We start from the raw sequence: 27,382 nt of genomic DNA, 5'->3' as shown, positions 1-27,382 counted from the left end.
CGCCCCCCGCACCCAAGCCCCCCCCCCCCCCATGCACCTGTGGGAAGGTCCTCGAGGCTGAACCCTGGAGAGGAACTCCTTGTCCCTCTAACCCTCCTGTGGTCTGTTCCCCCACCCCCTGCCCCAGCTGTGTGGCCTGCAGTCTGAGGAGACAAGTGCCTTTTCATGTTTTATACATTTATTCATACATTTCTCCAACTTTGAAATGACAAAAGCCCAAGTCTATGGTTTCCCATTACACAGCATCCTACAAGTATGTATATTCTACAAAGAATACTATGGAGTTTTTCTTCCTCCCCCGTCACACAAGAGATAACTGATGAGGGTTCCGTCCGTCTCCTGTAACTGGCCGTGCACCAGTGCTCTGGTTCCCGCGACAGGGCAGAGGGATCCGGGCGGGAGGGCGTGTGCTAAGGCATGTAAATAGATACACACAGAAAGAAAAGCGGGACATTTACAAAGAATCCGAACCTGTCCGATCCCCTCACCTCCTGGGTGTCGAAGGACCCCTCCTGCACGAAGGCTCTTGTGCGCTAAGGCTTTGCTGTACCCTGCAAATACTTACAATCGGAAATGGTGAAATATACAACAACTGTTAACATCGCTCTCTTTTTATCACTGAGACAATACTTCAAAACCTTTTATAAAAAGGCAATTATACATACAGAAAAAAGAACACGTTGGCAAAACTTTAGGCAAAACAACCCCAGAACTGAGTTTGAAGGGCGACACACCTGCATTGCCATTAAACACGATGCCACAGCCCCGGCATGTGAGGGTGGCGTGGCCTCCGCGTGGGTCTGGCCGCTGGCTCCCCCCGCCCCCCTCGCCCCGGGCGCCATTCCAGGACACAGCTGAGACTGGAAGTCCGTTCCCCCAGTTCTTGGTCTGGTCAAAATGAAAACCAGAGGTGGGGCCGCTCATTGTGGAGGAGCCCCCCTTTCTGCTCCCAAGCAGAACTCCTAAGAGACTGCAGGTCCTCTGTGTTCCCAAGCTGGTCAGGCTCAGGCTTCTCCTGTGGGGAGTGCGTGCACCTTCCCTTGGCTGCAGGCCAGAGAGAAGGGACCTGACACCGGGTCTCTAAGCAGACATCGGTCTGGAGTTGTGCTTGGGGCCAGAAATGAGGTCTCCTTCCTACGTGGTGACAAATATCTCTTTCCATTTTCTTTTGCTCCGTCCATTTGCACAGGTTCAAGAGTTGATGGAGGGTCAGGTGAGAGGTGGGGGGGGGGGGATTTTCTCTGCCTCCGAAGGGCTAAGACGCGGCACTGCGTGTCCTAGAGATGGTATGCCCCTCCCGCTCCTCTCCCTGTGGGCCAGTCTGCCCACCTTCTGTGGCCTAAGAGTGGCAGAGAAAGGAGCAGATGTCAGGGATGGGGACCAGTGAACATACCCTCGGTCTCCCTTCCTTCCTCTTCCTGGATGCGGGCCGCAGCCGGGCTTCATTCACGAAGCCGGAAGACCCGAGACTTCTGAGAGCTCCAGGTTTAAGGCAAACCGATAAGTGGGCATGGGCCAGGCTGATGGAGCAGTAAGCCTGCGGGGCATAGTCCCTTAAGCGGAGACATCAAATGGAGAGGAAAACCTTACTTCTAAAGGGGTAAGCAAGAGGAAGAGTTCGTCCGACTGAAATGACTCATGAAGAAAGCTTGTAGCCCTTCTGCAAGCTGCATCAGGAAGCAGAATGCCTTTCAAAGAGGAGGGTTAATTAGAGGTGCAGAACCAGAGAAAGGCGCTCAGGGACCTTCAGTCTGTGACAGGCCGTAATCAGCCTCAGTATCTTAAGCCCTTGTGAAGAGGATGGAATTAGGAAGCTGTGTTCAGTTCTGGAAAAACAGACTCCTCCCCCACCCCTAACACACATACAAGTGCATTTGATGATAGGAAGCAAGGAGGAGGAGGGATGGGGACCCTAAGTGGCTTGTCTTGGGATGCCGATGGCGAGATGCCTTCCCTTTCCCAGGGGGGCTGCGTGGGAGGCATTATAATTAAGAACTCATTAACGAGAAAACCGTCTTGCTAGCATTAGCAGCATGTTCTCTTTGCCCCAAGAGACTGACTTGAAATGAAGAAAAGGACATCACATTGGTGGGAGACAATAGAGTTTGCTTTGGGGCTGCCTGTCCCTAAGGGGCCGTGTCCACGCAGGCCATCTCTGCTGTCCTGTTTCCCCCGATGGCCCAGCAGACTAAACTTTCTCAAGGAGTGAAGTTGAAGCCTTACTGAACCGGTAACTACGAGTGATTTGAAAAGCAACAAAGACTGTCCTCTGCAGTAACAGGATCAGAGGTTTCCACTAGCTCATGGGGGCGTGGCGGTGTGAGATGGCCCTGGCCGCGCGGGGAGGAGGAGCCGCAGAGCCCGCGTGCCGAGGATGGGCTCTGAATGCAAATGGCAAGAATTCGGTCACCTATTTCTTCTCTGCACCAGTATGTTAAACCATCTCAGCCGACAGGAGATACATTTAATTGCATTTTCAGAAGCTACTGTATCATCTTGACGCTGGGAAAACTTCCAGCTGAACTGAACTGAGTGACATGTTCCTTTTTAGTGTTAAAATTGAACCTGCTGCACATGCAGAGTGACTACCAACTTATTAAAAAGAATCAAGACACTTCTTAACAAAAGATTCTGCATATTAAAGGCACCCCCTTTCTGGCTATGGGGCGTGGGGCTGGAATATGGTTCAGCTGACCAGTGATAAGATTTAATAGTCATCTTTTGCTCGGGTTTTTAAAGGGGGGGGGGGGTGACGGGGATGATTTTGCTGATGGCATGGAAGCAGCAAAGCTTTTTGGTAATTTTCTCTGATTGCTTAGTGGAGGACTATAATGTAGCAGCAGCTTTGTACAAAAATTACTGTGAATGTAAGTATTTTCTGGCAGGTCATAAAGACATTATTTTTGAGGGGGGCCTATGTGAGTGGAATGGAGCAGATGACCTCTTTGAGAAGTTCTGCCAGAATGAGCTCTGGATGCAGGGGTCCGGCAGTCCACACGGAGGCGAGAGCCGTGCCTGCCTGTGTGCCTCTGATAGAGAAGAGGGGACAAGTGCTAAGTGCTTCTCAATCCTGGGCTCATAGACATTGGAACTGGCTTCGCTTTGCTCTTCTTCTGCTTGATCCACCTCTGTCAACGGGGCTTAAGAGAGGCATCATTGGCATCTCTGGAGATGCGGCCTTCAAGGGCCTGAGAGGGGTGTGGCCATTTCTAGCAGAGGGAGGGAGTTGGTGTTCCCCACGTGTTAGCTGTAGTTTTCTTTGTGCTTCATTGGAAGAGAGGTAGAGCGGGCACTTTCACAGCGAGAAGAGCCCAGATTGTGGTCAGTACCATCGCGGGAATGACTGCCTGGCCTTGGCGTTGGTTAGATTTAAACCACTCCTAACACAGCTCCAAGCAACTCTTGGGGTTTCCCTTCTCCATCCAGGGTGTCTCTGGGTTGGTGGTTTGGTCTCCCTGCTGTGGGGCCTCAACAGGGGCTGTTCGCTCAACGCCTGGTAAGTTGCAAACTCATCTGGTCACTGACAAAGGACAACATCAGAGAGAGAGAGAGAGAGAGAGAGAGAGAGAGAATCACCGTTTAATAAGGGTCGGTGGCTGGGGAGGGGGATGCCTGGAAGGGCGTCTCCAGCTGTCTTCTGTGTGTGGTCCTTCAAGAGGAGCCATGCAGCTCAGAACCCGCCCCGCGCACCCTGCCGAGGCACAAAGCGATGAGGCCATCTACCCGACAAGAAGCGACCCGGAGGGTGTTTCCTCCAGGATCCCAGGTTACCAGAACCACTTCGCACGCTGCTGCTCTAAAAAGGATCTTCCACTGACCTCTGGCCAAGAGTCAGAAAACCCCCGCCTGCATGTCCTGGGTTGGAAGAATGGGACCTCGTGGAAGGGTGATGAGATGGTTAATGTCTTTAAAGCAACAAGGATAGATGATTCTCCTGTGCCAAGGGAGATAGCAAGAGGAAGGAGCGACCACAGCTGGCCTCCTGCACATGGCGGCCCTCGGGCGCCCTGCGCTCTGGGAGCCAGACGCCGTCCGAGCTGTGCTCTGGTGGACTGTGGTGCTGTCCTGCCAACTGAGCGTCACTCCGGGCCTTCCATGGTTCAGTAAGCATCTAGCGGATTATCCAATCTAAAAGATAGACTTGTAAACCTGAACAAATCTATAATGAAATGAAGGACCCAAAGGCGTTGAATTATTGAACACATAAAAGGAAGTATATTTAAAAAAAAATTGGTCAAACTGTCCTGTTAGTTATCATTTTAAAGGAATTTACAGGGCTGTTATCTTCTTTTGGAATAATTCAGTTTATAGCAAATGCCTAAACTGGTTTCTTCATTGCACAGTATATTCTCTTAAAATGGGTGCTTTAAAACAATTACATACATATTAAAAATCCTCATTTCTTTGCTTAATTAAAACGTTAATACTCTCAGACAACACAGATCTGAAATGGTGAAACCAGCAACTTCCCCTCCCACCTTACAACAAATTAAATTGAGACAAAATTACAAACACATTTCACTACATGATTATTAATAATAAAAATCAGTTTTCTTTATAAAGTTGCCCGAAATGCAAGGGATGTGCATAGGTTTACAACTTAGTCATAATAGCATTTTATTCTTATTCCCCTGGGTGTGCCCCGTGAACGGAATGTACTTTGCTGTAGATTACAGATTGTTTTGTCCAACACAGACACACCGACAGCATAAACGCTCGCGACTGTCCACATGCATTAAGAGTCAAGACCCAACTTCAAATCTCTAAAAGGTTTACAGGGTGCTTCAAAGAGACAGTATCACATTATCTGGATGTTACATAAAGGACTTAAAAAAAAATACTAGTCTAAAAAAAAAAAGAAAAAAGGCCTTTAAAAATTTATGACTGTTTTGTAATCACTAGACTGATTATTTCAAATAAATAAAGGAAAGAAAGATTCCAATCCATAAAATCAGACTCTAAAAAGAATGTAGTGTTCCACCCCCAGTCAAGGTAACAGAATCATTGTTTATTATTAAAATAGATTATAGAAAGCAGCATCTATTTTGTGCAGTTTTTAGGGGTCTTGGAAATAAAAAGCTATGATTTCCAAAAATATAACATTCCAAAGGATTGAATAATACATACATTTAAAGATACATTTTATTAAAGTTTAGGAGAACTGATTAAAAAAGATACTGTCTCTTTAAATTAGTGTGTAATTGTTTTCTCCTCCTATCTATTTGGACATGACAATAATTATAAATGGAGGTCACACTACAACTAGGTAGTCTCTAGGGACCATGACCTGCTGACACAAGGCCGATAACAAAGAGGCTTTTCCACGGATGAGGTGGCTCCCGGGCAGGCGTCAGATATCTGGGGAGAGGCCTAATAGACCCAGGAGACCGGGACCCATTGTGGGGCTGTGCACACGAGCTCGACAGCTTCCTCCAGATGTCTGATTGTCTCATCAATTTCATTGTTGATAATTGTGAGATCGAAGTAGTGCGCGTATGTTCTCTGTAGGATATCGGACTCCTTCTGCAGACGCTGGAGAGACTCATCCTGAAGGGTGAGGGGATGGAGGGTGGGGTGGGGAAGGGAGGAGCAAAGAGGAGACAGAAGTCAGCTGGATTCTTTCTCTTTCTGCATTTCTGCACTTCCCAGGGGCAGACACAGTCAAGGCCACACCCTGATGTGCCGCATCTGGGCACGAGGCCAAGTCCGCTTCGTGACCAAGGCCACAGCGGCCCCGAGCAGGCAGGGTTACGGAGGACTGGCCTGCAGCCCGCAGGCTCCCCCTGCAACATGAGCTCCATGCCATCCCTGTGCCCTGCTCCCCCCCCCCCCACCCGCCCAGGACCAGAGAGACTTGGCCCTCTTGGGCACACATGACACCCTGCCCCCACCCTCGGACCCCGCTGGTTTGCCCCAAGAAGCCACTGCCTCTGGCCGACAAATTAAGTTGTATTTTCCCCTTTTATGCTTTGAGGTCCAATGTGTTCCAGGAATTCAATTACGTCTAATGCCCCCCCCCCCCCCCAACAGCAGCGGATGCCCGAGGCAAGAGCTTTTGGGATGTTACAAATAATGGATGAAATGAGGCCATTTCTCAGCTACCACGGCAACCAGCATCTGAGGAACCCCCTCGTGGTGGTCTACACTGGAGATGGCCGGACACGGGGCGCAGGGCAAAAGGACCCGAACCTCTGAGGAAAACTATGGAAAAAGCTGCTACCGAGTTCTGGGGGGGCTCTGCTGCAGGAAAGGCCTTTCCTCTGCTTCTGCAGCTTGCTGCGGATTTGGAGCACCCTCCTCAGGGTGAGCCCGCCGGAGGTGGCCCTGTGGGGTCCCTCATTTGTCACATGAGTCTCAATTTAGCCTCAGGTTGGCAGATCTTTCAAGACTGGGAGCCCTCACGGGCCACCAGAAAGTTTGCCTCCAAATGTTCACGGGCTGGATACTGTTATGCCAAACTCGCAAGGGACAACTTCCAATCTGAAGCCAGGGGGCTTGAAGTCAAAGCGTCCCCCTTCTCCCCCCGCACCAGGCAGGTAAGGTGCTGGGCTGAGTCTTACACAGACGGAGATACATACGATTCATACCTTCTTGTCTGCTTAGCATCTCTCCCCCAACTAGAGTGGCAACTTGTCGTGTGGGCCCTGTCATCGCTGTGCCCAGCACTTGGCATTGTGGCGAGTACACAGTAAGTGCTTACTAAATGACTAGATGTTCCTTAAAAGAACAAGCACTTGGCTAACACTGGCCACGACACGGTTTGCGGAGCGTTAAAGCCATCAAGACGGAAAGCTACACCACGAGGAAACAGAGGCCCGTAGTGACACTGATGCGCTCCCAGAAAACTAAAGGATGCGGTGCCTTCGGGAACTTGGGAGCCATGGTGCCCGCAGCTGACTTAGGACCCTTCCTCTTCACCGAGGCCCATCCATTATTTGTGAGAAACCCTTCCTGAAGATCCCCGGTCTGTGGGTGCGACTCTCCAGAGGGGGATGGAAAATGAGGTCATTCGATCCCACTGGGCAGGGAGGCCGGGGACACTGTCTGCTCTATCAGGACACTCTGAGAGGAGAGTCCTCCAGGTTTTGTCGCTGTCTACTGGGATTTCAAAGCAGGGCAGGTGTGCTTGGATGTTGGCTATTAATGGCTCCGTGTAGATAAGACTTCAGTTAATCACCACCTGCTAAGGTCCTATCAACACACTTTCCACCGGCGCCTAAAAAGCTGCTTCACTTTGCGACAAACACTGCAAAAGCCCCATTTTGGGAAACACTCCTTTGCCCGAGGCCAGGAGTGCTTCCTGCTCAGCCGAGAAGATAGCGGTTCTCAGCACGCCACTCTCCGGTCTGGAGGACTCCACGGAAACACGGTCTGGGCTTCAGAAACCACTAGTGGAGTTTACGATTTGCTCTGAGAGCCGGGCTGACGAACACGTTCAAGAAAATGTACAGCTGCCGGCATCTGTTTTTAAATGGAGCTCTCTTTATGCAAGAAAAAGCTTTCCTCTTAAGGACCCCATAAGATGAAGCTCTATTTGTGGGTTTCCTCCTCGGCAACAGCTGGTCTGCGGGCTTGCCTCACGCACGAGCAGGGTTCAACTCAGTGAAAACAAAACGCCTCTAGTCTAACAGCAAAAGGCAGGATTTATGGGAAGTAAGGGTCTACATTCTAAATCTAGGAAAGAAAACGAGGCTGCATTTCGTCACCTCCTAGCTGGTACTTACGGGCAATTTTCTGCACCATTTTGGCAGCTATGGAAAATTAGTAAAAGGGCAGGAAAAGAGGCAAAAACAAACAAACAAAAAGCAAAGATGATAATTCAAGAAAAATACATGGCACCCGAAGGAAAAGCGCTCAGCACCTGGCGGGGCTTTGGGCATGCTGGGGTACTACCGGAGACCCCCACAGCAGAGCTCCCAAAGGAATACACCTTTTGCAAATGAAAGGACCCAAAGGAACGACTGAAAAGATGAGTAACCCGGCCATGTAAAGATGGACTCTTCCAGACACACGAGGCACAGTTTCCCAGCCTTGACTGTACGGTCACTAGCTGGAGGCGGTTTAGACGGGTCCTCACCAAGCAGAGCCAAGAGCCCTCTGCTGGCGTGTGGGCCCCGCCGAGCACCGGGTGACCCCGTGCGGGAGCCTTCAGAGCTTCCAGACACACCCAATCACCCACAGCATCCGCGTGGCCACGGAGGCCCTCGGGGTCGGCCCAGTGCTGGAAGGTGATGCCGGCTCTGGAGCGACACCCCCCCACCCCCCTCTCTGGGCCACTGAGCTGGCCCCAGAGCGGACAGGGCTCATTTCCAGGTGGGGTCATCTTCGGGGACCTGAGTGGGTCCCACCCCAGAAGCTCCCTCAGGCCAAGGTCCTGGCTTCTTTAGAGCTCTGTCCCCGCGGAGTGCTCTTGGGCCTAGAGCCAGGCCCTCTTGCCCAGCGCCCGCAGGGGGTGAGTGGGCCCAGCCGGCCTCCACCCCTCCGGCGGGCCCGCAGGTCCTTGCGCTGGGCTGCCTCCACGCAGTGAGCCTTACCTCATTTAGCCCCGGAGTGATGGTGGGCGCGGCGATGAAAACAACGAAAGGCGCGAACTCGGCGGTTCTCAGGACCTTCAGCGCCTGCGGATGAAACACATGGGACACTCAGAGCCAAGAGCTGAGGGCGCGGCTGTCACACGTGTCTGCACGAAATCGCACAGCTCAGCGAGCCTGGGACTCACACTTTTGGCGAGGCGGGTGCACACTGACCTGCTGTCTCCGGAACTCCCCCTACTCCTTTCCTTCGGAAGGACAGACAATAGCCACTGGCGAGTAACAGGTGACAAACTGGACATTTTTTATGAATCTCCTGAATCGATCCGACTTCCTTTTCTTCAGAAAAGTCCACACCGACTACACTAGTTAATGTTCATTTAAACCTGGCTGTGAATGGTAGCCTACCTCGGGAATCGTGAGGAAATGTGCTTTGGGGTGGCCTTGGCCCAGCAGGTGGGCTCTGCCCCTGATCTCCAGCCCCCTTCAGCACAGCTTCACCTTCTAACTGCTAATGGGGCCAGCACATCCCAGCCGAGGTCACTGCAAGGCTGTGTTCCTGCTCCTGATGCCTGCTGAGTTCCCCTGCCGAGAGGCCCCTGGGGGCCAGGAGACCTGATTGGGGGCTGGAGGCTGGAGCCACTACAGGAGCTCTGAGGCCAGTTCAGTTCCCTTCCCAGGCATAATCCCCCAGAATGGCGAGAGCCTCTGGTTCGCAGGGACACACCACCAAGCTGGTGCGCCACGCCCGCGAACCGCATTCTGATGTGGGATTTCAACCCCCGCCCCCAAGCCCAGGACCTGAGCCTCCCCGTGGTTGTGGCCTCCCCTCCACAGAACAAAACCCTAGTATCTGCAGGCACACACTTCACAAGGCACCGATGTGTCCTTGACTCGTCTGCACCAGAGGTGGTGGTGGGGGGGGTGGCATGTAACGTGTCTATTCTGTTATCTGCATCGTTTGCTCTGCCATATTCCTATTTTTCCCTCTTCTGCCTGGTTTACTGTGGCAGCCGTCAGCCGGGTCTCTCTGCCTCTGTACTAGAGCCTGCTGCTACAATGACAGCTCTTTTGAGGCAAGTCCCACCGTCTCGCTGCTCTGCTCCAAAGCCTTCCACGGCTCCCTCTTGGCCTGGGGCTAAAATGTCCACTCCTCAGCATCAAAAGCCAGCACCCTGTCCCCTGTGCTGGGCCATGCTCACCTCCTCCACCTCTCTCTGCCCCTTCCCCTCCATGGACTGGCCTCGCTGAACTACTTCCAGTTCCAGAAAGGGCCATGCTCTCTCTGGTTTCCCAGCCTTTTTCTTACTACCCCCTCTGCCTGGACCCTCTGTCCATATTCTCCCTTTTGGCTTGGCTAAGGGAGCCCTTGGCACATGGCACTGGTGTTCTTTTGTCTTAGTCCTTCGTGAGCTCCGAGCCAGGTTCAGCACCTCTCCCGTCCCCCCAGGTACCCGCCACACATGCAAGCGCCTGGCACTGGACGGTGAGCTTGAGGGCAAGGGCTGGGTCCTGTTTGGTCTTCTCCCTCGTGCCCTCCACGGCACCTTGCCTAAATGGTCTTGATGCTGAAATGGAAACGTGAAAGCGGCACGAATGATTGGCAGAAAATGTTCGCCTGGAGGGCACTGTGCTTGGTGGCTGAAGGGAGCCTCTGAATGTACAGGCTCGGGAGAGACTGACGGCATGATAAAGCTTTCGTGCAAGCTTCACATGCACTGGGATTAGGTTTCTGAATCTCAGTGACCCAGGAGCTCCTTCCGGGCTAAGGGAGCCAGGCATGTCCTGTCACGTGTCACATCACAGTGCTTCAACTGTGAACGTCACACTCCCCTCTGAGCAAGCTCGTCAGCCCACCTATGCTCATTTTTGACGGAGATAATTGGCAATTTCTTTGTCAGCCCTTTTGTGATTGAAGACTTCAGCAAGGAGCAAACAAAGTGCATCTCTAGCTCACCTGAGCTTATGGGGAATCTTTCTTTAGAAACCCTTTTTGTCAATATTATTTTGGGCCTCCCTTCCTAACCCCTGCCCCATCTTCCTGTGCTCATTAGTCAGGAGGCTACAGGGTCCGTGGAGGCAGAAGGTTTTCTCATCCACCCACAGCCTGCCTCCAGGCAGCTAGGCAGGGACCAGTTCCCAGCACACGGTTCCTCCCCTTGCTTCTGTCCTGACTCCCCAAGGGCCACACAGTAAGTCCGCACAGCGTCGATGCTGAACGGCACCCCAGGTGACGTTGAGGAGGACACCCCAGGCGTGAAATGGTCTTCTGTCTGCTCAGTGCCTCCAGCCTTCCCTGCCACCCAATTCTTCGACTGTCTTAAGTTCTAACCTATCATGCTGCAACCCCTGAAACCACGCTCCCCTTCTCTGCATGGCACGTGGGCCCTTGGCCTTCATCCATCCAGATGTGAAGATCTTTCCATGTTTCCTGCCCACAGCGGTGGCTGAAGACTGCTCGTCCCCTGCCTGGTGCCTGGTGTCCAGGAACCCGGTTCTATTCCCTTCCCAGTTAATTCCAAGGGAAGAACTGGTGTACTTCCAGGAAATCCAGGACCCTCCCCTCTCTGTGCTGCCTTCCAGGAACATCAGAGCTAACCCATAGGCCAATCACAGCAGTTACGGGAGACTTTTTGGGGCTTTGATTTTCAATTTCTAGCCTATGTTACTTTCTTTTTTTTTTCTCTATTATATTTTCAAAAATGAAAAGACACATCACATCGAGACTGAGATTTTCTTGTCTGGTAGCCCTCGGATAGGCAGCAGAGTCACCACACATTTCCTCAGTGGCCTGGCGAAATGGGGCCTGCTTGAGGGGAGCGGGTCTGGGCAGGTGATTCTATCTGAGGGATAGGGGTGTGGGACATGAACCAGTCTTAGAAATGGCAGGACCTAGGAGTCACAGTGGCATCCATGAGCCTCTCTTGTAACTCACCTGGTGTCTACAACATCTTTCCTCCCGGGCTTTAAGTCCCCCTTCTGCTCAGTTTGTCCTCAGAGATTAAAAAAAAAAAAAAAAAGAGCCGACAAGCTATTTTTCTAAAGTCTTCTCTATGCCTGGTGTGGAGCTTGAACTCACGACCCTGAGATCAAGAGTTGGAGGCTCTGCTGACTGAGCCCGCCAGGCGCCCCAGCCTGTCAGCATTTTTGAGGCAAGGCCTTTTTTTTTTTTTTTTTTTTTTTTAACATGTTTGCCTTTCTTACATGTTTGAGATGTGGCTTCTCCTTTTTGAGTTGAATAATTCCCACTGCTTCGAGCTTAGGATTTCCCTACAGATCATCCAGTCATTCCTGTGTCTGGCTCAGAACGCCCGAAGCTCTCCACACCCCTCCCAGTTTTTGGCCGGGGTTGGGCATCCAAAGAAACGGGAAAGGCTGAGGACCCGTGTGGGTCTGCATCCCCGCTGGCTCGGGTTCGCCTCCCTAAAGCGAGTGATGTGCTTCACACCAGACCCAGGCCCCGGGATCCCTGCTGCCAAGTCACATAAGATGCTGGCAGTGGCTCAGATGGGCCGGTGTGAGCTATACTGAGAGGGGACAGGTGGCTGTTAGGATAACCGAGGGCCAGTCTCGCCCTGAGGTCACATCAGTGTCGGGTATTCCCACAGAGCTTCCGAGTGTCAACCAATCCCCTGGGAGCTTCCTGTTGCTGCTTAACCACACGGCACATGCGCCTTCGAACCCGTGAGCCTGTTGTGCCCGCGCTGCTGACACTGTCCCACAGTTTATTAGGTTAGCAGGTGGCCCATGGCCTTCCGAGGGCCGTTCTGATTTCAGAACCTAGGCCGAACCTGCGGGCAGGTTGACAGGGGCCGCGAGGGGCTGTGCCTTACCTGTGGCTCCACGTCCAGGATGGCGATCAGCCCCTGCTCATGGATCTTCCGGATGGTCTCCAGTTTTGTCCCATACATCGCATCCTCGTGGCTGCCATATTCCAGGTACTCGTTATTCGAGATGTCTTGCATCATTTGGTCATGAGATACAAAGTAGTAATTCTTTCCATTTTCTTCATCTTTCTTTGGAGGTCTGGTTGTGTCTGCAAAGAAAGTCCCATATCCCAAAAGGCTTAAAAGACTGAGCTCATCAGCGGATGCTCCCTATGGACCTGCCCAAGCCCCAGCTCTTCTAAACACTGTGGCTTCTTTAGTATATGTCTCATGCCCTGTTCCCAGCCCCAGGAGCTTTGTAGAACTAAATTCACGACACCATATTTATCTGTGTGACATCAGACCACAGTAGTTGGTTAGTTGTTTAGGTTGGTGAATCTTTTGGTGTTTAGATGAGATTTAGTTCATCCCTTCGTGGGTCACCATGGGAGAAAGACACTCAACGACCCAAGATGAACATACCTTACTGTGTGCCTTAATGCAGTTAGGTCTTAAGCAGAAGGAAAAAAGAATGGAAAGAAGAAGAAATGGAAAACCATATACAATTATTTAAATTTAAATAAAATTAAACTGAAAAAGTCAGTTCCTCAGTCTCACTAGCCACATTTCAAGGGTTCGGTGTAGCTACTGGCTGCCATAGTGGACAGAACAGCTATTGAAAACTGTTACTATTAGAGAAAGTTCTGTAAGTTCCATTGGATAGCATCGGTCTCCGGCAGCTTCCTAAAGGAGATGGTTAGAATATAGCAAAAGGAGTACTGCAGGGACGCCTGGGTGGCTTTGTTGCTTAAGACCCTGCCTTTAGCTCAGGTCATGATCCCAGGGTCGTGGGATCAAGTCCGGCATCGGGTTCCTTGCTCAGTGGGGAGCCTGCTTCTCCCTCTGCCTGCCACTCTGCCTGGCTGTGCACGCGCTCTTTCTCTCACTCACTCATAAATAAATAAAATCTTTAAAAAAAAAGGTGTATTGTGTTGAGAATACAATGACCTTGGTCAGATGTGGCTACGGTAGTCAGTAAAGACCTACACCATGAGTTGGCAAGCTACGGCCTGTGTGCCAAATAGGACCTGTTTTTGTTTTCCTGGAAAACATCCATGCCTGTTTAATTACATGCTGTCCATGGCTGCTTTCATGCGACACTGGCGGACTGGAGTAGTTGTGACAGAGACCAGATGGCCATTCAAGCCTCCAATATTTACTACCTAGTCCTTTACAGAAAATAGACCTAAGGGGATGTATCCTAAAATATTGGTCAGTGAGTCCTAGTTCTGGGGATGCTGACGGGACCAGTGTTCTGCAAAGCACAGTTTAGAAAATGTTTTTCTAGCTGAGCCAGGAACACTGGTTTAAATCTTCCTTCCTCCCACTCTTTTTCTTTCCTTCCTTTCTTCCTTCCTTCCTTCCTCCCTACCTTCCCCCTCCCTTTCTTTCAACTTCCTTCCTTGAGCAAGAATAAATTATTGTTCCTCTTTGCTGTGTGCATGGATCCAGACCCACAGGGACCTCCACCCCCCGCCTCCTGCCTTGACTAGACCGTTAGAACTTACAAGTGCTCACGGACACCCAAATGCACAGGTTTTAAAGAACTCTTTCTCCAGGCACATGAAAAGCTGAAGAAATGGCATCGCATATTGATGCTGTACTATCCTTGGTCATCTCGGGAGGTAAACATATGGTCTGTACACATCTGGGGTCCAATATTTGAGAGAAGGACTTCATAATTGAGGTAGACAACGATATGCGTCAAAACCAAGCTCGCTAACTGGTCATTTAGTAACACAAATGTTCAATTGTTACATGATCAAGAAGTAACTAAATGTTAGTTAAGCCTGCTCCATTCAAGATCTAGACATAAGGAGATTTAAAGGAACGATTCAGAGTGTCTTATGAAGAAAATCTCAGAGGGATCAAGTGAAATGGTATCTGATGAATTTCCTTTTTGTGTGTAAATCAGACAGGGTTCTGGAAGGAGGGTGTTGTCTTATGAAGCCTCACGGCCCTCTGGGGTGTAGAGAAACCCACGAGTGGTGCTGATGTGGCTTCTGGAAGGCATCGGAAGGCCCTACTGGGTGGAGTCCATCTTCCCATTTTCTCTCCTTGCTCTTACAACTCCTTCTTCTTACCTCCAGCTAAACTCTACCTGTCTGAAAGCTTTTGGGATTCCAACGGTAAACTCTGGAATAACAAGACTAAAACCAGTCTTGGTTTTAGCTACTGTATATCCAGTATCTGCTGGTGTTTCCTGATCCCAGACCTTCAGTACATTCCTGGAATTACTTCAACTTATAGTTGAGGAAACAGAGGGCAAGAAGTTATGAGTAAGACAGAGAAAATAAGGGGAATAAAAATGTTACATATTTTAAATTCTTTATAATAAACAACTGATAGCACACTGGGTTTTCAAAGGGATGAAAGTCAATTAACTTGGGTACGTTTGAGGGGAGCATTGTTCTCTCAGAGAAAACTATCCTATCATTCAGATCCATTCTTCTGAGGAATAATTCATCTTAGTCATGTTCATGCCATTCTGCTGGGGAAATCAGGTTATAAACAGGATGAGGAGCCCAATTTTGTTAAAAAACAACAACAAATCACACATGACCTACCTCTGCATTGAGAGAAGCTTGGAAGAGTCTATGGCAGAATGTTTTATAGGGCCGTTACTGGGGGAATGGGTTGGGATTATTGTTAACTAGGTTTTTTATTTGTTTGGCTTTGGATCTTCCAAACTTCCCATAATGAGCAGTTATTACTTATGTAACAGAAAACAGTATGTCAATTACAATATCAAGTAAGTACCAGGAAAAAGAAACGTAAAAAGAGAGACATTGCTTACGTGGAATAGGGTATGCAAACCGATCTGGGTGCTTTGTGATGAGGGTGTTTTTTATGTGTCTTCTCCCAACACCGTGCGCACCTATGTCATTTTTTAAAAAGAAGGTGAAATTGACAATTGTTAATACTCGCAGAATGTTTTGAAGAGAAGTCTAAGAAAGCCACTTGTATAGTCAAGCTTACCTAATAAGACTAGTGTTTTCCTTTTGAATGCTGGCAGTTTTACTACTTCTTCATATGTAACAAGATCTAATTGATCAAACACTAAAATGCAAAGAGTTAGAAGAAAGGTAAATTTACAGGAGTATTTCATGTCCGTCAATGATAATTATACTGGCAGAACTAAAGTTATAGTAAAACCGTGTCTTCAAAAACTCTGAGTCCAACTTCTATCCGCAGCTTACATATAATTTTAGTCCTATAGCCTTTCAGGAGAAAATTCATTTTTAAGCCCATGAAAATGCACTTTAGAAACAGAGGCATCCAAAGATTATGTTGAGCACATGCATAAAAGTCCAAATTCTAAGAGATACTGCATCTCTTGTCATGCGGTATCCAACAAGTCATACGAAGTCATTCAAAACCACATGCTGTTCATATTTCTGCAATTCTAAGAAACCAGCAATACTAAAAAGAAAAAGTCTGCAGACAGTGACCAACATGAATATAGCATGAATGCAACTAAAGTTAACCAAGAAAGAGGCCACTAGATTATCTCTAGGGATGGATGAGAGATGCATGGACAGCTGGTCTTTGAGTTCATGGTTCTTTCTTTCAGCAGAGTTGCCGAAGGTAGCATGCTAGAGTCTTTCAAAGTCAAGTGCTGAAACTGATTTCACAAGCGTTCGCAATCAGCATCCCGTAAGTTTTACTGTAACCCAGCTATCCATTAGATGGAAAGTCTTGGGTATCTTAAGTAGGGGAACATGCTTCCCTGGGTCCCGAACTTTGTCAGCCCGTGTGCAGTAAGTCAGGATGGACAGAATGGAAAGAAGCATGAAGCAGAGTCTGAGCTCGGAAGCCTTTGCAAAAGGAGAGTTCTCTGATCATTACAGACTGAGAAGAAATGCTCCCAAAAATAGTTTTTGGAAACCCGCCTATTAAAAAAAACTGTTACAAAAACCTTCCCAAGAGGATGACCATTCCTGGTGAAGTTCAAGGTAGTCCATTTGAAAATTCTCACAAGAAGGCTAAAATCGCGAGTCAACGTTTCCTGTAATAGTTTTCCTTGTGGTAATATCCAAATGTGGCCAGGCACACACTGAAATATCTTTTTAAAAGAAGGCTCAATAAAGCTCTAGATTTCAGAGGGGTTGAAATAAATTCAATACGATTGATACTATGGTGCCATAAAGGGATCTGGGATGCTTCAGTCAATCACTAAGAGAAGCTTCTCCCTGAAACAATATGGCCAAATGCTTTTTTGGCTCTCAGCTCAGTCAACATCTGTGATCTTCCCAGTAGCAAAGAACCTTAAATTGCAAAATAGGATACTCTCGAGTGCAACAGATCAGAGACAAACGAACAAAAGTATCATTTCCAGACTATGTATATATATAAAAAGAAATACCATGTGTTAAAATAAGGGTTAGTACATGTTAATGGGTATCTGTGCCTTTGTTTCCTTTTGATAGCCTGATTCCAGAAAGGTTCACTCAACGTCTTTAATTCTGTAGCAACAGCTAAAAACCCAAAATGTTTTCTGTGTTTAGAATATTAAACCCCCCCAAATCAAAACGAACACGAGGTTCTGTGCGTGCTCGAGCTGGCTGATCATGATACGGTGATTACAGAGTGTAAGAGTTGTAAAAAGAAAAGCAGGAGTGCTTATGGAATTGGTTTTTATACCCATTGCCCTCTGAGTGAGGTTTCCATCAAGAAAAAGGATGCTTATGAAAGAGGTGCGTCAACAAGCTGATATATTCTAATACAGAAAAATAAACCAGCATCTCTCAAAAGAGCAAGATGATGATGGCACAGGCTTTCGGAATGGCATCCCACCCACTTACAACTTGCCATTTCTTTTTTTTAAACACACATGAGAATGAGTTAGAGATCAACAATTGACACCATGGACAAATGAACAGGTATGTTACACATTGATATCTTAACCATAAACGAGCAGCATGAAGAGGTTACTCTGGTCTAAATGAAATCAGCACATGGTCATAGGATCGAGAAACAATAAGAGTATTTAAAAATAAGACATACAAGTAATATAAGGAGAACACTTAAAGGCTGAACTTTTAAAAGTTTTATGTTATTTGCGGATTTTTTTTTTAAAGGACTGAATGAAAGGAAACCATCAAAAACAAAGAGGCATAGTCACTCAACAGGTTACTTACATGCACAGAGGCCATTGGGAGTAAGACAGCATGAAAAATGTACAGGGGTCATTGAAATATGGCTTTTAATATATTAGTAAAATAAAAGTATAATATGCACAAAAGAAACTTTACCATGCAATATTCTAAACACGAGGCAAATAAATCACATTAAGAAACAAACTCATTTTAATAAAAATCCAATAATATCCTTAAATAAGAGCCAGTAGGTTTTTATTTACTAGCAACATGCATGGAAATCTGGTCTGGGAATAGTTACGAGACACCTTCCTCAAGGAGTGTAGGTGTGGAAGCCTTTTGTTTTTCGGTTTGTACATTCCTGTACTGTTTGCAATGTCAAATCACAGGTGCCTATTACTTTTATTTAAAAAAAAAAAAAGCCAACAGGGCAGTGAGATGATGGGCCACTCTTTGTTGTCTTAAGAGTTCTCTGTATTGAAGAGAAAAAAGTAATAGATTTTTAAAAAACTACTCAACTACTAATTTGTGGTATTATGCATCATTTAAGCATGCCTATGAATGGTACTGTAGAAACCGTCTAGGTTCATGTGTACGTATGTAAATGGACTATCTCAGGATATTGAAATAGTACCGCTCAGGGCTCTAACAGTTTAAAAAAATGAATTAACGAAGACTGTTTTTCCCCTCAAATTTATGTTAGCAACTTGATCTTGAAACTGATTTTGGAAGTCCTAGGGCTGAGGCATCTCAATGCCTCAAGAGTATAGTTCTAGCAGCCTGATAATGCTTTTTTGCATCAGATTTATGTGGCTAAACGTCTTTTACGTGTTGCAGAAAATGTATTTGCTGTAAACACTATACACACCATAATCAAATCTATTCCCAAGGCTTCAGAAATACTTGCTGGCATAGTTTGCTCATATTATCCTCATTTCCTGGTAAGCTACTCAATATTCATGACACTTTCACGTGTTTAGGTAAGTATTTTCTAGTTGAATCTATTCCATAAATAAGCCTTTAGTATCGATTCCTTGTCTCATTTGGAAAAACTATTAAGTACATTTAAATACTGTAAAAACCTCCCATTAGGAAAGGCCTGGCACACTGGGAGTTCAGGGCTGGGTGTGGCACTCAACGGCCTGCAGCTCCTGGGCCGTGGGCATGTTTGGGTGCATGGGCTGGGTCCTAGGGAACGAGTGTCCAGCCGAAAGGGACATTAACAACCCAGTGGTGCTACAAGTGAAAGGGGGCCTAGTGTTGCCACATTTCTATTTTCTTCCAAGGCAAGATTTTTATGTTAAATATCTGATTTTCAAATGTGATATCTGGTTTTAATTCTTTCAAATGCCAGGTGTGGGGAAAACAAAACTAATTTATTGGTCATATCTAGCTGATAGACTGGCATTTTATAATGTGAGATGTAGGCGACACAGCTTGAACAGAATTCTGCTTTAGCTACACATGGGGACTGTGCCGGTGACAGAAATGGGAATAATTCTAGTATCATCGCTCCTACCAGTTCTAGATATTGACAAAGTTCCCATCTTTCATTTTCACTACAAATGTAAACAGCCTCACAATTTGATGAGAAGATTTGCCTCTCTAAAGCAGGAACCAAGACATACAGCCCTTATTTGGATTCACTGAGTACCAGTCCCCCCCCCCCCCACCCCATACTGGACAATCAACTTCTGAAAAAGCCAGAAAGATCCTTCAGAAATATAGTTTGATCTGTGGCCCAGGAGCCCATTTGGCTAGTTTTTGGCATTAAAGAATATGATGAACTTTGAAAGTTCTCATAGCACCCACCATACTGACGGAGTTCGGTAGTATCTGTTTCTCTCTTTCATGTTGGTCCCTTATATAGGCCACGCCGCGCGTTCGGATGGCCTTACATCATGGCTCGAAGCAGAAGAGCTGATAAAATACCTGACTTCTCTTCCCTGACAACTTCATCTCTTGTCAACTAAAGGTGCCCACTAAGTGAATGGTTCTTCTGGACTTTTCCATGAACAAAATGGAAGGGTTCGTCAGTGAAGGGGAAGGAGACTGAAAAGGTGGCAAGAGAAAGGCCTTGCCAGGCAGCATGCTTCAGATAGTCCAAGAAAAAAGCTGGACACCTTCTCCCGAGCAGAAACACCAACAGGAGAGCTCATGAGTCTTGATTTGGGGTGGGGGTGGGGGGTACTGATTTTCTGACAAAATTCTTGAGTGAACGTGTCAACGGTTTCTTTGTCAGAATGGAGAGATCCTAGTTTTTTAATCAACTGGCTTCTTATTTTCCCTCACAGCTGAATTAAAGAATATTGGCCAGTTAAATACTTATATCTACATGCCCTCCATTAGAAGAGTATCAAGCTAGTGATGGATTAACAACCTTAGTCAGCCATCAATTTGCTTTGCTTTCTAGGTTCAAATGATAATGCCAGCTATAGCTATACAGCATTTAAAATTATAAAAATGATAAGGTTTTATATATATGTATATATATATGCATATATACATATAAAATGTCAACACATCTTGTGAGCCTGTTAGAAGCTGATGGAAATGAAGATGAGTTGGCAGGAACCACTGACATTTGGTGTTAAATGACATTCTGCTGACATTACCGTAAACGTCTTCAGAAAGTACTACTTGAGCATTTACAATTAACAGTCACTAAATTATGTTTAATCTGCCTTAAATATTTCTTCCTTTTATAAAACAAAACCAAAAAATAAGCCATCATCAGACTAGTACTCTGTGGTGGTAAAGAATCAGAAAGGATATATTTTATTGGAATTAAAAATGGAGTAGAGTGTGGCTGACATGAAGGGAACGACTCATCGTTTAGCTGAATCATATGAAATGAACCCCTGTGGTCACTCACACTCATCCCACGTGATGCAGTATTTCAAAATGCATACTTTCACTTGCTGATTAAGAAATGAATAATTCAGGGGCACCTGGGTGGCTCAGTGGGTTAAGCCTCTGCCTTCACCTCAGGTCATGATCTCAGGGTCCTGGGATCGAGCCCCGCACCGGGCTCTCTGCTCAGTGGGGAGCCTGCTTCCCGCCCCACCCCCCACTGCCTGCCTCTCTGCCTACCTGGGTTCTCTGTCCATCAAATAAATACATAAAATCTTTAAAAAAAAAAGAAATGAACAATGCAGAGTTTGTAAATAATCTTCCCTGGTGGATGCTAGTGACGTGTTCTAACATTCTACAGACAGAAGTGTGTTTTATATTTGTCAGAAACATTACACTGTCAAATTGGGTATGCATGACTGCATTAATTCAATTTTTTTTTTGGCCACATGTCTGATTTTTGGAGTCATTTCTGAAACCTTGGGAACTAATCTAATGCCAATATTGGGGCTTGCAATTCCTCAGAACAAGTCCCTTATAAAAAGGGGTCCTACTGAGAAGTTACTGAAAAGAAGTCATTCCCAGCCTCTGTATCAGCATGCACTTCCTTTAGCTTAACTTACATCCTGTGAGTCTTCTGGGAATTCTACGACAAGGACGGACCATGCTTTTTTGGCATTACAAGCGAATATTTTGACTCGGATTGAACGCAAGTTTTCATATAGACAAACAGCATGAAGGGAAGGCCGAGATCGTGCTCTTGGTCTTTTCGGAGCCAGGAAATAACTGGCGGGGTAGGGGGAAGACAACTAGTCACAGGAACCGACCAACTGCCCTTAGTATCCAATGGCATCTGTGTTCCTTCGGCCCAATCGCCAGGCCCTTTGCGGCACGGCTCTGTGAAGAGCGTCCGTCTGCCCTTAGCAATGTGCCACAGGGCCGTATCCAAGGGCTAGAGAGGAGGCAGGAGGGAGGGATATTAGCTCAAGATCACTCTCAGCAAGGAGGCAAGGGTCCTCGTGACTCCGCAAACCCTCAAGCTCTCATTTCTCAGGGGAGGACTGAACGTACTGGGTCCTTTTAGTTCCGGAGAGGACAGTGCTATTTCCAAATAGCACTGTCTTCCTATGAAGCAGAGCTCTGTCAAAGAGCTGGCAAATGACTGACATCAGAGTCGCAGGTAAGGGTTTCATGCAGTTTGGCAGGCTGATGAGGACCTCGTTGGGTGGGATTTTTGGTGAGGACTCAGAAGACCGAACTGAGATGTGAGCTCTACCTCTGTCTTTGCCAGGTTCACTTGGCCTCAGCCACACTCGTATGTTTCCCTACCTGCATTGTGCTTTGCCAAGTATTTATCTTTGTACTGCTTCTTCTTCTTGCCAAACCAAGTACAGCTGGCCTGCTGCTCCTGTTTGGTTTTCTCCATGGCGATGCAAGCGACTCGCCTAGCAGAGAGAGGGAGAGAGAGAGAGAGAGAGAGAGAGAGAATGAATCTCCTGTAAAGTTGTATACTGACAAAAATCATTCATTTGAAGACTTGCTATAAGCCTGCATGAACATACTCCTCACAGATCTTTCAAGATAAAGCTTGTTCTTTGGTTTTCACAACAGTTTCCTGGAAATGTTTTAAAAACACAGGCTTATAATAAAATGACATTGCATTCCTGGGGCACCTGCTAACTGATAACACAGCCAGCAACCTAAACTCATGGCTGTGGCACGAGGTGGAAAGAGTATGGGATTTTGAACTCAGTCTGGTTAGACTCTTGGCTCTATCACTCATGACCTTGGGCCAATCTAGTGTTAGGTGCTTTCCTAGGAAACATACATGTATTAACTCTTTGATCTTTTTAACAACACCTGAAATCGTGTCACCACTTTATAAATGGGTCAAAGGACTGAAAGGCTCAGTAATTTGTTCCAAATCACACAGCTCAGGTGGGACGGTGAGGTCGGTCTGAGAATAGAGCCCACGCACTTGGCCAGGACATTTTGTTGCCAAGTTTTCACAGCCTCTTGGATGGCTGTCACAACGGATTAGAACAAAAAAATGTAAATAATGTCCCCAGCACAGTGGTAGGCAAGGTAGATGATTAATAAACATTCCTGTAACTACATGGCAATTCTAGTCTAGGGAAAAACACAAATTAAATCCACAGAATTATAATCAGAGAATTTTAATTTTCTCCTATGTGATTATAGTATTCAGCAAAAATGTTACTAAAAAGTTCCTCCCCTTAGGTTTAATCTAAGAAAATATTTGTCTTCTGGGATATTGCCACAGGTGGTTTTTGTTTAATGATCTTGCTTGTGGGCCAACCAGGGGTCCCTGAGTGAGCCACATACAAGGAAAATCCAAAATCAACATCAGAATGACAAGCAATTTTCAATGAGGTTGTACAGATTTACACCCCCACCAGCGGTGCGTGAGAGTACCTGCTCTTCCACTTCTTTGTCAACTCTTGGTAGTATCAGTCTTTAATTTTAGCCACCACAGTGGGCAAGTAATGGAATCAGGCTGTGCTTTGAGTTTGCATTTCACGGATTATTAGTGAGATTAAGAACCTTTTCACAGGTTTATTGGATTTCTTCTTCTATACAGTGTTTAAGTCTTTTGGCCATTTTCCTTTTCTAGTTATCTTTTTCTCATTGATTTGTTGGAATTCTCTGTGTGGTCTGGATATTATACCCCTGGGGGTTATACATGTGGCAAATGCCTTCTTCCATTTTGTGGTTTGCCTGTTTACTCTTCCTGTGGTATCTTTTGATGAATATAACTTAGTTTAAGTCAAATTTAGCCATCTTTCCCTTTCTTTTTTTTTGGCATGTTAAGAAATCCTTCCTTGTTCCTGAAGACATTCTTCAATATTACTTTCTCAAGGTTTATAGTTTGGGCTTTCATATTTTGGCCTTTAATACACTAGAACTGATTTTTGTATATGATGTGAAATTAGGGGCCCAATTTCTTTCTTGTCTTTTTCCCAAATGAATACCCAATTGTTCCAGCATGACTTATGGAAAAGACTATCCATTCCTCACTGGTGATTATTTATGTATGGGAGTGTTTTGGGATTCTCTTCAATTGGTTTATTTGAACATCTCTATGCCCATATCTTATTATCTTAATGACTATAGCTTTATGGTATTAGTATCTGGTGGAGCAATGCCTCCCTCCTTATTCTTCTAGAAGAACATCTTGGCTATTTCTGATTCTGTGCATTTCCATGAAAACTTTAAAATTAGCTTGTCAATTTCAAAAACAATCAAGATTGCATGGAATCTATGAATCAATCTGGGAGGGAGACATCTTTATAACACTGAGTCTTCCAGTCCATGAATACAGTATATCTCCATTTCTTTATGTATTCTTTAATGTCACAATAAATGTTAACATTTTCCTTTGTCTTGAACATCTTTGTTAGATTTGCTCCTAGCTTATTGATTAAACAAAGAGGTTATACAAATGGTGTTTAAAAAATTTTCAAACAGAGACAAGAGTAGAAAGTAACGAACCTCAAATACCTACAACCCAGCTTGAATATTTACTAACTCCTGGCTTGTACTATTTACAACTTATCCACCCTAGATTATTCTGAAACAAATCCAAGTTTATATCATTCCCTCCTTAAATATTCTTAAGTTTCTCTTAAATCTATAGGTTCCCTCTCTCCTTTTCCTTCTCATAATTTATTTACTGTAAAAACGGGTTGGTTGTCCTATAGTTTCCAATTCTGGATTTTTCTGATTTCATCCCTGTGGTGTCTTTAGTAAGACCCCATCTTTTACATTTCTTCCAAATAGGTAGTTAGATCTAGAGGTCTCGTCAAATTTAACTTTTTTTTTCCAAGATACTTTATAGTATTAAGGTAATACGGGTGGTGTTATGTATGGTATGTAAAAAAATTTCTATTTTCTCAGGGCACCTGGGTTACTTGGTAGGTTGAATGTCCGACTCATGATTTCTGCTCAGGTCATGATCTTGGGGTCCTGAGATCGAGCCCCAGGCTCCCTGCTTCTCCCTCTCCCCTTCATTGTGCATGCAAGCGCTTTCTCTCTTAAATGAATAAATAAATCTTTAAATTTTTTTTATTTTCTCTTTTCTTGCTGGTAAATAGAAATTGATTTTTGTATATTGATTTTATACCAACCATCTTGCTGAACTTTCATATTAATTCTAATGGTTTATCTATAGATTCCTTTGAATTTCTACACACAGAAATGTATCACCAGCAGTATTTTTTTCCTTTCCAGTAGTGGTTGCTGTAGGTTTATTGTAGATGCTCTCAATTAGGTTAAGGAAGTCCCTTCATTTGTAAGGGTTTTAATCATGAGTGGATTTTCAATTCTACCAAGTGCTTTCCTGGCATCTACAGATAGAACCATGTGGATTTTCTTTAGTCCGTTAATGCAGTGGATTGGCTTGACTGGTTTTCAAATGTTGAACCAACTGTACATTCCCAGTACAGACTCCACTGGGTCAAGATGTATTATCCTTGTTATATATTGCTGGATTCAGTTTGCTAATATTTTGCTGAGGACTTCTACATCTGTGTTCACGAGGAAGCCTCATCTGTGGTTTTCTTGAGTTGCCTTTTGTGAATTTTGATATCAGGGTAATGCTGGTATCACGAAATGAGTTGAGAACGGTTCTTTCTCCTCCAAGTCTCTTATTTTCTCTTGTTCATTGAGCGATTTTTTTGTATTCTTTTATTTTTTGGTTAGGAGGAGAACATTTATTGGGAAATACTGTGAACGCTCAGCAACAGCATCACAGTCAGTCTCCGCATATTACCTAAGTGGCACACAGAGGAGACTGATGAAGCCTTTGCTTTGGGGCTTCTTCCAGCACAAGCCAATCCGTGCTGTAGCCATAACTATGGCTTCTGTGAGACACAGGATCTTTGGAAGCATAAACAAAACTGAGGGCTTTTTGACAGGTTAAAAGAGACAAAATCCTGACTCCGTAAAGCTCATGGTGCGGTCTACAGACTATCTTACAACCCATGTTTCTAAGCTTAAGGAATAAAAGTAAAAAGTTCCCAGTAAAAATCTGTGGTGTGGCTATATGGGATGCAGTGACAGAGGAACGAAACCGGTCTTCACCAGCCACTCAGGAAATGACTGCTATTTCTTTTAGCTCTGTAAGTGCAGGAAAACTGGTAGGATTTAGGTCAACCTGGAGGGAAATTTCAAACACACACTTACCATTGTTATTGCTCACTTGGACGAGGGTCTGGTAGACAAGGGGAGGGATGACACATTCAGGGACTCAAAATATATCAAAGGACTTAACTGGTGTGCCCCATCAAGCATGATGAAATTTAACAAGCATAAAGAAGGCATCTGGGTCCACAAATGATTGATTTCTCATTGATGGGATGTGAAAAATGTCACTTGGTAAGAACACCCATGAACCAAGATTTTGGGTCTGGCTGATAGTATTGTTTCAAGTCTTCCTCACTGCTGGGAATGCCTTCTTCTACCTCCGCTGTCTGACTCAGGCCTCAAGACACATGGTGCCCAGTGGGGCCCTTCCTCATCAGTCCAGCTAGAATCCCTTTCTCCCTCTTCAGTTTTTGTACCTTTACTGAGTTTGTTTTTTTCATAAGTTGAACATGTTTGAAGTATACAGTTTGGTCACTTCTGCTGTTCGTGTATGTTCTTCCCTCTCTCCTCTGGATCCCCAGGCCAACCGATGTCAGTATAGTTTTCTGGAATTTCATATAAATAGAATCATGCAGTATATTTTCTCTCTCTCTCTTCTGCCTGGAAACTCAGCAGAATGATTTTGAGTCCTATCCAGATTGTGGGTGTCAGTAGTTCACTCCATCATTTGTTCATCTGTTTACCTGTTGGTGAAAACTTTGGAAAAATTTTAGCCTTTCTAAAAGGTGTGCGCCATTGAGGTTTGGTTACTACGTGTTTTGTCCTTGGCAGTTCCTTCTGGTTCTTCTTCAAATCTGCCATGCTGTTGAGAGTTTCCCTGTTCTCTAAAGATATTTTTCAAGATTATTGATTTTAAAATATAGGCACAGTTGTTTAAAAACCCTGCCTCCTGATTCTCCTGTATCACTTGGAGTGGCTTTGTTTCCGCTGCCTGTCATTTCAGCAGGGCCTCTGTTGGGTCTGGTAGGCAGGTCCTAATTGTTTTCTTCTGCGACTGTGGGTTTTTTTTTTTTTTTTTTCTGACTTGTTGGTCACTGCCCTAGTAAAAGTTTATGTTGGGGGTGGTGGTGGTGAGGAAGGGCTCTAGGATGAGGCCTAGCATTAAGTGTTCTCCACCAGAGACTTTCTTTTTGTCCGTAACAGATATAGGGAACTACTATTAGTAAAAAATGAGGCCTCAAATCGAGTGTAAGGTTGGAAACCCCCGGCCGTCCCCGACGATGTCTGTCTGGGCACAGAGCTATTCAAGGCGAACTAGCGGCCACGATTTTTTCAGGGAAACTTTGTTTTCCTATTATTCATGTCTTTGGCTTTGCTCAGTGACAAGGCAGCCTTCTCTCCAGTCCCCAGACGTTGGAGGGCAGCAAGGGCACACTTCTCTGCTTGCTTTTAACCTGAGGGCAGAGCCTCTGCGGGCCTGACAATGGGGGAGCAGGTCTCCTAACAGAACCCCTGCTTGTACAGGCATTAGGTCTTAACCTTGGTTCTCTGGCAGAAGAGTTTTCAGTAACAGACGTTTCTTCTTGGCAATATGGGCCAATTCACTGCTCTATTTTCTATCACTGTGATTAATGGCTTTCATATAAAAACTCGTCACTGAGTTGCCCGATGCCTTTTTGGCTAAATAATGCTTTTAAGGTAATTTTCAAAAACATACTTCTGCAGCACTTCTCTTTCTTTCTTTCTTTCTTTCTTTCTTTCTTTCTTTCTTTCTTTCTTTTTCAGCAGGAGGATTGATTCAGATAACCTAGTCCTCATGATAGGAGACAGGGAGCAAATCTGCTTTTCCACTGCCATTTCTCAGCAT

At 45.8% G+C, this 27,382-nt stretch overlaps 1 protein-coding gene across 1 annotated transcript in view; it reads right to left on the bottom strand.

The window, feature by feature from the left end:
• Window positions 1–4,192: 4,192 nt before the first annotated feature.
• CASK (calcium/calmodulin dependent serine protein kinase) overlaps window positions 4,193–27,382 on the bottom strand; it is a 357,555-nt gene continuing 334,365 nt past the window's right edge. Inside the window, exons 21-26 of the mRNA XM_059385265.1 lie at window positions 21,739–21,854; window positions 15,437–15,517; window positions 15,255–15,335; window positions 12,365–12,567; window positions 8,535–8,618; window positions 4,193–5,547 (exon numbers count right to left, since the gene is read on the bottom strand). Coding sequence (XP_059241248.1) covers window positions 5,371–5,547; window positions 8,535–8,618; window positions 12,365–12,567; window positions 15,255–15,335; window positions 15,437–15,517; window positions 21,739–21,854 — 742 coding nt within the window. The 3' untranslated portion in view covers window positions 4,193–5,370. The remainder of the gene's footprint in view (window positions 5,548–8,534; window positions 8,619–12,364; window positions 12,568–15,254; window positions 15,336–15,436; window positions 15,518–21,738; window positions 21,855–27,382) is intronic.

The sequence above is a fragment of the Mustela nigripes genome, chromosome X (assembly GCF_022355385.1).
Source record: "Mustela nigripes isolate SB6536 chromosome X, MUSNIG.SB6536, whole genome shotgun sequence".
Taxonomy (NCBI): Eukaryota; Metazoa; Chordata; class Mammalia; order Carnivora; family Mustelidae; genus Mustela; species Mustela nigripes.
This window is presented reverse-complemented; position numbering and strand designations above follow the sequence as displayed.